Genomic DNA, 10,288 nt, shown 5'->3' with positions numbered 1-10,288 from the left:
GATTCTTTGCCCCAACCCATTTCCAATATATATATATATATATTTAAAAACATATTCTCTTCAAAACAAATGCATTAGTTACAAGAGGCAACATTGTGGCTTTTCACTTTGCATAGGGCTTTATGATGGTTATTAAGTGCGACTTCAAGTACAAATTACATGGGCCTCTCCCATCCTCAATGAAAGCAAGTTCTATGGATGTGGAAAGATGGGGAACAGTCATACGGCACACTGAGGTAATACAGAGTCTTTGTGCAGATAAATCCATTTTTAAATGGCTTGTGTTTTACCACTTATTCATAAATGTGGCTAGAAAGCAGTTCTGCTGTAAAACCAAGACTTGTATCCCTTAGAAAACCACACTGAAGATAAGAAACTCGTCAAGTGTTCTCTGCCACGTTGCACTCACAATCAAGCCTTCAAAACAGTAAAAAGCTATAACAGGTTCTAATAAGACATCCAGAGACTTACGAGATACTATGCTGTGTTTTTCCAACCAGTACATCAACAGCAAGTTTGACAAGTCGAACCAATCTCCTGCCTGCTGAATAATCTCTCAGCTGCTGTAAGAATATTTCAGTCTGGCAGTAAGAAGCAGCCAGTCATGGCTGGGTAGCATAAGAAATGTCAGTTATTGCTCTCTCTGCAATTCAAAGTACTGGGTGTTTTTTGTTTTAAGCAGGTAAGTTCCTGACTCTTACCCTCTGCCTTCAAACTTTCAGCAACTGCCACTTCTGTATTGAATTCTAGTCCAAGTCTATCCAGACAACTGTAAAGCAAAACTGGCAAGGAACTAGAATAGGTATTTCCGGCAAGACTCTGTGCCACATTTACACTCAATGCGCATCCGCTTCTTTGGAGAGCCAGCCAGGCCTCCAACTAGGCCAAAATTAGAGTCCATCCTTGTGCTTTCTGCATTTACTGGGTCCACTGTGGGAGAGATAGGGAAGGTGGGAAATCAGCACTGGAACCAGAATATCTTCCATCATAGCAGACCTGTCATTGAATTTTATCTAGCGAATGCACCCTATCCACAACAAGGCTACATACTGGCCAAAAGACTGAACTCATAAAAGTTCCCTGTTCCTTTAAGCTCCTACCTATCACACTATTAAAAAGAAAAGATAGCAGAATTATCTTAGAATACTGTTGCTATGCTTTATTTGAAATTCGAGGAAATCTAACCAGAATTTTTTAATGGTTCAAAGCATGATCTTCATTCTTAATCCCTGCCTCCCAAAATGAACAGGTCTCAATGCCCACCTAAATTTCTCAAGCACTCCCCTTCTTACCTTGCATGTTGTAGTCAAAGGTGAGTTCCTCACCAACACGAATAGGTCGAGTAGCAAAGAAGGCAATGCGTGGCAGCCGCTCATCCAAATTTTCAATGAAGACATTGTAAACCTGTAGGTTAGGGTTACACTGGAAGCAAAAAACAGGAGTAAGAGGGAAGTAAAACAAGCTCTACGTTAAAAGTTATGTTAAAGATATGGCTCCCTCCCCACTGTGATCTACCCCACTCACACTGTGGTTGACAAAATGTGAAATGTTGCCATAGTATGCGGCATCCACTGTGTATACATCTTCTACGTAATCAAGGTCAAAGAGGTATGTGGCACCCTGTCGATCATAGATCTGACCCCGTCGTTCAGCCTCCTCTGATGTGATTATCTGGGAGAGATGCAAAAAACAGTAAGCACTGCAAAAATGGGGCTACTGCATCTTTCTTAGTAATCTATTGAAAATATTCATCCAGATCTCATTTGTTCCCTAATTTCTGCTATCTCTATGCTGGGTAACCTTTCTACACATGCTTTTGGTTATGCGTTTAAATCGAAGTTCTAAATTCTCAGAGAAGACACGATCATGGATAGAAAACCTTCTAAAGTCATTCCCATCATGGTACATTAATTTGCCAAAATGTTCTTCTTCCATGAATTTTTGATGTTCAAGATTACTGAAAGTTGACTGCCTAATTATTTCAGTAAGGACCTAAAATCTTGACCATCCTTTATGGTATCTTCACCCATCTAAGCCTCTCTGTGACACAGGTATCCAGTAGGTGGCTCCAAAATGCCTCATTTCTGCAGCAAAACTCATTCTACAGGTTCTACTACCCACATGTTTAAGAGTATCAGTTAGGAATCATACAATTATGGCCTTCTTGCTAATCAGCTGCATTCAGTGCTGTTTGTGTGCAAGTAGAATAGACTTCCACTCATGCAACAAGGCTCCCACTGGCCTCACAGTCCTCAAAATCTGCTCCTGAGAGTTCCTCAGTCCTCTGGAGCATATTTGAGGGCATGCAGGGCAGAGAAGAGAAGACCATAGAAGTCTGATCATACAATATCAAAAATTTTATAAATAAACACTAGGCAGAATCTATTTCCCAGTTTGATCAAATAAACCTTGAGGGGACTTATATGTAATTGCAATGATATACACACATGCATATTCACAAACCCAATATAGCAGCCCATAGTCCCCTGGTTGATGAATCACTAAATCTGTGGTGTCAATATGTCATAGGATGATTTACTGAGCAAAATAATGTTGATGTTCTTAGCTTTTGGCACTATTCCCCAAAACTATTTAAATTGTATAAAAGATCTCTCACTTTAAAATGAGATACAGTGGTACCTCGGGTTAAGTACTTAATTTGTTCTGGAGGTCCGTTCTTAACCTGAAGCACCACTTAAGCTAATGGGGCCTCCTGCTGCCGCTGTGCCGCCAGAGCACGATTTCTGTTCTCATCCTGAAGCAAAGTTCTTAACCCGAGGTACTATTTTTGGGTTAGCAGAGTCTGTAACCTGAAGCGTATGTAACCCAAGGTACCACTGTACAGTTTATGACAAGGGCAGGGCTGGCAGGGACACAACTAAGATTTTAAGAAAATTTACTGGTTACATCAGATGAATGTTCAAGTTTGAGTGTCAGCCACAATATCTATACAGTAAATGTTCCTTTCTTCCTGAATTTGTCCATCTACTTGTCCCACTTGAATTAGCAAGACCTACAGAAACCACCCACAGCCTTCCAGAGGCCAGTAATGTAGAGATGGACATTGCACAACTTTCCCAGAGCCCAGTAAAATAGAGATCATCATACATGGGAGGGGGGGTTATTCCAGGGATCTTCCTGATTTCATGCAATGTTGCCTTTTGTGGGCGGACCTCAGGAATGTAACTCCTGTGTAAGTTTTGGGCCTACTGCATTTAAACTCCACAACTTTCATGTTTGAGAACCCCTCAGAATTCAGGGGTCAGCAAACTTTTTCATCAGGGAGCTGGTCCACTGTCCCTCAGACCTTGTGGTGGGCCATACTATATTGGGGGGGGATGAACGAATTCCTATGCCCCAGAAACAACCCAGAGATGCATTTTAAATAAAAGGACACATTCTACTCATGTAAAAACACACTGATTCCCAAACCGTCCGCAGGCCGGATTTAGAAGGCAATTGGGCCAGATCCGGCCCCCGGGCCTTAGTTTGCCTACCTATGCCTCAGATGGATCAGTCACAAAGAGCCTCACTATCCTTGTAATGTAACTGATATCCCCCTGTTCCCTGATCAAAGCAAATCTTGTCAACTGACCATATAAAGTTAATTTTATCACTTTGGAAAGTACAGTGGTGCCTCGCAAGACGAAATTAATCCGTTCCGTGAGGCACTTCGTATAGCGGTTTTTTCGTCTTGCGAAGCAAGCCCATTGACAGCTTAGCGGATTAGCGCTACAGCTGTCAAGCGGCTTCCAGCGATCAGCTGTTAAGCGGCTTATCAGCTGAACAGCTGATAAGCGGCTTAGCGGCTTAAGAAAAGTGTGAAAAAGCGAAAAAAACCCGCGGGGGGACGCAAGATTTTTTTTGTCTTGCGAAGCAACCCCATAGGGGAATTCGTTTTACGAAGCACCTCCAAAACGGAAAACCCTTTCGTCTAGCGGGTTTTTCGTCTTGCGAGGCGTTCGTCTTGCGGGGCACCACTGTAAGTGCAAATATAACCGCTCCATCTTAGACTGGAGCCCATGCAGTATAGCCGTCTATTTAATAATGCCCAGTTTGACTGGAATATTTCAAGTTCCTATCCTTGTCGTGTGTAAATATACATATACCTAGCCCTTTTAGAATTTTGGTGAAGAGTTGCTTCTGACTGACTGGAGCATTTCAGAAAATCAGAAAACATTACAGGCAGTTAAAATAAGTGATACCAGAGCAGAAAGAGAAAGAAAGAGAGAACGTAAGAGATATTTCCATTCTTTATAGTTTCAGGGGTTTTTTGTTTGGTGTTAGCAACAAGTGATATGGATTATATTTTGATAAAATGAAATGTTTGTTGTTTATTCCCAATATACTGTTATGTTTTATGTGTATTGTTTTTAATGTATTAACTGAACTATTATTATTATTATTATTATTATTATTATTATTATTATTATTATTATCATTATCAGACACTAATAAATCCAACTAAGTTTAATGGGGTTTACTCCTAGGTAAGTGGTTATGATTGAAACCTAAGTATCTCTGCCTCTTTGATGAGTCTGAAGTAAATATTTCTACCTGAAGCTCACTGCTGGAGCATGTCACATACAAACATGGTGTTACTGCTTCACATCTTATAGAATGGAACAGGCCAACCCAGCTTCAATTTTTCTTTCCTCCTGTACCCTGGATCACAACTAAACTTCTGGTCCATGCCTGCTCATCCTACCTCTCCTACATACTCCATGACAAAGCTGTTCTTGCGGATCTTCTCCAGTGTGCGCACACCCCAGCCACGTCCATTATCTGTCCGGAAAATGCAAAGATCGTAACGAATGCCTTTCTGCACCACACGGTTAGAGCAGTCAATCCCACAGCTGCAGCGAGAATTGCATTCATAGATGGGCATGCCAGCCTTGATCTTCACTTGGCCAAACTCATTATACGCAAATTTATGGTGTGAAGCACCAGGACAACAACCTCCTGCTGCTTCTGAAAAACAGTCCAAGCACTCACAACCCACAGCCACCTGGTTGAGAGTGATGCCCTCCCCAACCTTGTACTCATTAATGTAGACAAAGTCCCGGGGAGGCCCTTCCAAGTCCACCTCATTCTCTACCACAATGCATCCCTTGTGGTTGCGCTTGGCATTGAGTTCATATTCCCAATGCTGCAAAGCCCGCCGCTGTTTGGCCTTCTGCACTAGGTAGTTGGAGATGCCTTGGTCAAGCAAGCGTGTATTCTTTCTGAGCTTGCTTCCTCGTCGAATCAATGCCTGCTCTAGGTCCCGGTGGAACTGTTTGAGTATACTGATACAGCGCAGGTTCTTTCTGGGCTCCCAAGTGTTCTGTGACTCAGGGTAGCCCCGCCACTTCACCAGGTAGTATTCCTCATCCTGAGTAAAAGGTAACCATGCACAGTGTCAGCTTAAAACATGACAATTCTCTTCCCAGAACTGAAAACAAACCCCAGAAAATAAGCTCTCCCAATAACCCCTTCTCCTCTAACCTACTAAAACCCAGAGTAAAGGACAAAACCCAGGTATCTCATGCAAAATTAAGCAACTCTGCAACATTCTCTCTTAAAAGCTTCAGTCCTGTAAACTATGGGTCACCAATCAAAGGAAAGGGAGATTATCTGGATCAGTAATGCCTGGCTAAAAGTATAAAGTGCAGAAAGAGGGGTGAAGGAGTGCCAACAAACACCAAATCTCAATGTACAAACACTTAACTGAGAGCTAGGGAGAACAGATGCAAGGTTGAATAAAAGGTGTTGCTAAAGTTGCAAGAGGGCCCAAGTAACTCACCCGAGCTTTCTTGTAGTCACAGAGATATTCTACTTCAAAATCACAGAGGTTTTTTCTGGTAATACCCAAACCAGGGCAGCAAACTTTCTGCAAACGGCAGAGATCCTGGAGGTGGGACCAGGTTGATTTGCAACAAACAGTGCAGGCTATGGGAGAAAAGGCAGATATACATTAGAATAACTGTATACTTTCCTTTAACAAAAAGTGGTAATATACTTTTCTGGCTATCTCTATCATTGTTTTTAGGATCATAAGGAAAAGGTACATCTCAGAATGTTAAGTCTTACACACATTTCTGATGTTTGCTGCCACAGAGGGCAAGAACTCTAAAATTTGTGCAATGCATCCTAGAAGGTACAGATTTAATTTCCCAACTCTGTTCCCATTCCAGTACTAAACATACCACACCCCAACCATAATTCCTTGCCTGTGTTTCACTTTCACATCTGAGGTTTGCTTGTTCTTTTGCAAACCTATTTGCATATAGTGATGAATCTTAAAACATGTCGAAAGTTATCACATCATGTGACTACTCAATGCCCTGAATACCAACCCACAGCAAAACGTGGCAATGTAGCACAAGACTTGTGCTGCAAGGCCTCATCCATTTTTGTGATAGCTCTGTCATAATTCTTGCTCTCATCCCTATCTTCTAACAACACCTGAACAGACCTGTGTCCTAGTTGCTTATCCTTAGATAGCTAAGCAACATACTTACATAAAACTATGTCAAATGTTATGTCCCAAGCAAAACATTTTCTGTTTGGCAGCATTTCTAACCAGTTCAGGTCCCAAAGAGTAGGATTACTTCCCCATTTTACACAGAAGACTAAACATACAGCTTTTCTAGGGAAATTACTAAAACACTTCACTGTTCTAAGAGTTAAAAACCTTCTTCTGGTCTCCAGCTTCTATTTGTTGATGGTCCATTTGCTGTCATTATTATTATAATTTATAAAGCATCAAAATTGCTAGGTGCTGTACAGAAATAACACAGCTCTTGCCTTCAGACTTACAATCTAAAAATAAACTTGACACACTGGGGGTGAGGGAATTATTTTTTTCTAATGAACAGTGGCATACCTGATTCTCCTCCACCTCCTCATTTAATCCCTACAACCCTGTGAAGTAGGTTAGGCTGACAGACAGTGACTGACCCAGGGTCACCAAGTGAACTTCAGGGCCAAGTGAGGATTCAAACCCTGGTCTCCCAGAGTCCTAGTCTAAAACTTTAGCCATTACACCACACTGACTCTGAAAGGAGAATCAAGCCAAGGTGAATAGGTATTAAAACATGCAAATGAGAGTTTTCAACCCACTTTCCCATACAGTGTCTAGCTGATGGAAGAGTTCAAGAAGGTAGTAAAGTCAGAGAACCTTTTCCATGCAAAACAGTCCTTGCCAGGCATTTCCAGGTACAGCTGAACAAGTTCTCTGTGTGAGACCCTAAAGAGCTACTGTCAATCTATATATAGATAACACTAAGTTAGGGTAACCAGTGGTTGAATTCATAAGGCATCTTTGTATGTTCACACAATCATTTCGGTGGATTTTCTTGGGGGCATTTGAGTATAAATTCCCCATTCTGGGGCTTTGATCAACAAAATCCTAAGTGAACAGAAATTAAGATGCTTTGTAAAGTTTCTAGGAAACTAGTTTGCAAGGACAATCACAGTTGCATTTTTAAGAGCTAATTGGTAGGTGGAGGTTATCATAAACTTGCCATAAAATCCATTTATTTATTAAATTTATATACTGCCCATCATACGATCTTAGAGTGGTTCACAGGATAAAAACATATAAAAAACTAAAACAAAACAGCAAAACAATTACCCCCGCTTCCCTACTGTATCCTGAAGGCAAGATTAACATAAGCATACTGAAGTGGAAGCAACATGAAGATCATTTCTTTCAGTAATCTCTCATTAGGATGAGAGATCCCCCACTCACTATTCTGAACAACTTAAAAAAAATGCAAGAGTGCATTGCACTAAGAACTCATGTACAGTTTTACACAAATAGGTTACAAGGATTGCCAAATCAGAATTGTACTGTCATCTTAAATTTATGAGGAAGACCTACTTAGGGAACTAAAGTTCTTGTGAGCTTTTTAATCAAAGTGGATTTTTACTTTTCCACCAAAAAGTGGGAGTATATAAATACAATCATTGCTGCAAATATTAAGAAAACTAGAATAACCAATGCCTTTTCTCTGGCTTCTGGCCTATGTAAACTCTCTGAAGTTTCTCCACCAGGTATCAAGCTCACTGCCTCCTCCTGCTCCATGACAGGAAGGTATCGGGATTTGAAGGGGGGGGGCTTCAAAACTGCACGCCCAGGGTAATGCCCCCCCCCCCGAATCAGGGCCGGTCACTCTTAGCCCAGGGGTTTCACAGCTGCTTCCCCGTCTCCACCTGCTGCCAATCTCCCGACTTCCGCACACACAAAGTTCGTCTGGCTGTCTCTCTCGGGAGTCTGACAGGCCAAGGGTCCGAAAGCAAGGCAGCCTTTTGTCAGGAGCCCAACCTTGTGCCATTTCCTACCCCAAAACCGAGAGGCCTAAAGGAAACCCCAGCCTAAAATGTTTAAAGGCGTTCAAGAGTTTTTCAAGGGCGGCAGAAGGAAGGGAAGCACATGGCGAGAACACAAGGCGGGGAGCGGGACACCCACAGAGACACCCACGTATAGGGGGAGGGCGGTTGGCAGAAACAAATGACGGGGGGGGACGGGGGACCACAACGGGGGCAAAGCTCCTTTGCCCAAGAAAGAGAAGTCGGAGGGGCAGGTCGGCGTTTCGGTCCTGGGGGGGCGGGGAGAGGGGCGCTTCTCCCTCTCAGCAAGCGAGACCCCCCCCCCACACACATTCCCCTCACGGCTCCCGTTCTCCCTCTCCCCACGCGCGCCGCCTTCCTCCTCCTTTCCCGCCCTCAGCGCGAGGCGGCCGCCTCTCGCGCGCTCTCCCCGCCCCCGGTAACGGTCGCCCGCGGCCGCCGGGGGCTCCCGTCCTCGCGCCGCCCCCCACCTCCGCCACCGGACGCCCGGCTGCCCAGCGCCGCTTCTGCCCGCGCGGTTCTCTCCATCGCCGGCGCCGCCGCCTCACGCGCCCAGCCCCAAGCTGCGCCTCCCCCTAGCTCGCTCGCTCTCGCCCGTTTTCCCTCTCACCTTTTAAATTTTCCGCCATTTTGCGCTTTTCCCTTTTCTCCCCCCCTTCCAACTCCGCTCCAGCCACTGAGGCCGCCGGAAACTTTTTTCGTCTCTCGCGGGGAGCGCGAGAGGGTCGGAGCGGCGGAGGAGGCGCCAGAGAGTCGCAGGCGGATCCTCGGAGCCATCCGCGCGCGGCCCAATGGCGAGCTCCGCTCAGCTCTGCAGGTCCCGCCCAGCGCCGCCCGCGACCAATGGCCGCTCGCCTCTCCGGCAGCCTCAGTCGGCCTCGGAGTTAAGTAGCCGCCTTGAGCCCCGTCAGGGAAAAGGCGGCGTGTCTGTAGGGACCGTCACTTGGGAAGACAGGCGGACTGATGCCCCTGCAGTGGCGTAGCGTGGGGGGTGCAGGGGGGCGGCCGCACCGGGCGCAACATCTGGGGGTTAGGGTTAGGGGGCGCAAATGCACGGGTTAGGGGGTGCAAAAAACTTGCCTTGCCCTGGGTGCTGACAACCCACGCTATGCCACTGTGCCCATGTAAGCAAAGGTCACCAGTGTCGAAGCAATGATTCTTCAACATCAACTGTACTGGTCATGTTGTCTAATTGTCTTCCAAAACAACTACTCTATTCCGAACTTAAAAATGGAAAGTGAAATGCTGGTGGTCAACAAAAGAAGTTTAAAGACTGTCTCAAGCATAGCTGTCAACTTTCAGATTTGCAAATAAGGGATCAGCAGCCTCACCTGTCCCTGAGACAGTCTATGGGATATCTAACAATCCGGGATAGCAGCGGGAAGCGGCGCTGGAATAAGGGAATTTCCCGCAAAAAAAGGGAAGGTTGACAGCTATGGTCTCAAGGTAAATCTAAAAAAATGTAGTATAAACACCAACAACTAGGAAACACTGTGAGCACTCCAATTGGAGAACAGCCTTTACTAAAGGTGTCATGGGCATTGAAGACACTCGAACGCAGGACGCAAGGGGGAAACGTGCTAAGAGGAAGGCATGCTTGGCAAATCCACACCGTGATCAACTCCTGCCCGGAAACCAATGTCCTCACTGTAGAAGGACGTGTGGATCCAGAATTGGCCTCCACAGTCACTTAAGGACTCATTGTTAAAACCGTGTTTATGGAAGTCAATCTTACTCGGCTACGAGGGATCGCCAAAGAAGAAGAAGACAGAATGACCACTTAGGAATTAGTACCATGTTCTTCCTCCTCACCTCCCTGAACAGAGCACAGCAACACACACCACACACACCTGCTCATCTAACTAAGGTCTTATTTTATGTAAACATAAAAAAAGTTTCTTCAACTTCCCAATCAAACTGACTTCTATGGAATTCCTTCATCTTCTCCACC

General features: G+C 44.7%; 1 protein-coding gene across 1 annotated transcript; it reads right to left on the bottom strand.

Annotated features, from left to right (window-relative positions):
- Nucleotides 1–100: 100 nt before the first annotated feature.
- On the bottom strand, nt 101–9,084 carry SUV39H1 (SUV39H1 histone lysine methyltransferase). Its single transcript, XM_081894527.1, has 6 exons — nt 8,948–9,084; nt 5,786–5,931; nt 4,709–5,374; nt 1,525–1,671; nt 1,293–1,422; nt 101–930 (listed from the first exon to the last, which is right to left on the bottom strand). The coding sequence occupies exons 1-6, from the start codon at nt 8,964–8,966 to the stop codon at nt 794–796; spliced, it is 1,245 nt and encodes a 414-aa protein (XP_081750653.1). The 5' UTR covers nt 8,967–9,084; the 3' UTR covers nt 101–793.
- Nucleotides 9,085–10,288: the final 1,204 nt, after the last annotated feature.

This window comes from Podarcis melisellensis (genome assembly GCF_964234715.1).
Source record: "Podarcis melisellensis genome assembly, chromosome: 17".
Classification (NCBI taxonomy): Eukaryota; Metazoa; Chordata; class Lepidosauria; order Squamata; family Lacertidae; genus Podarcis; species Podarcis melisellensis.
This window is presented reverse-complemented; position numbering and strand designations above follow the sequence as displayed.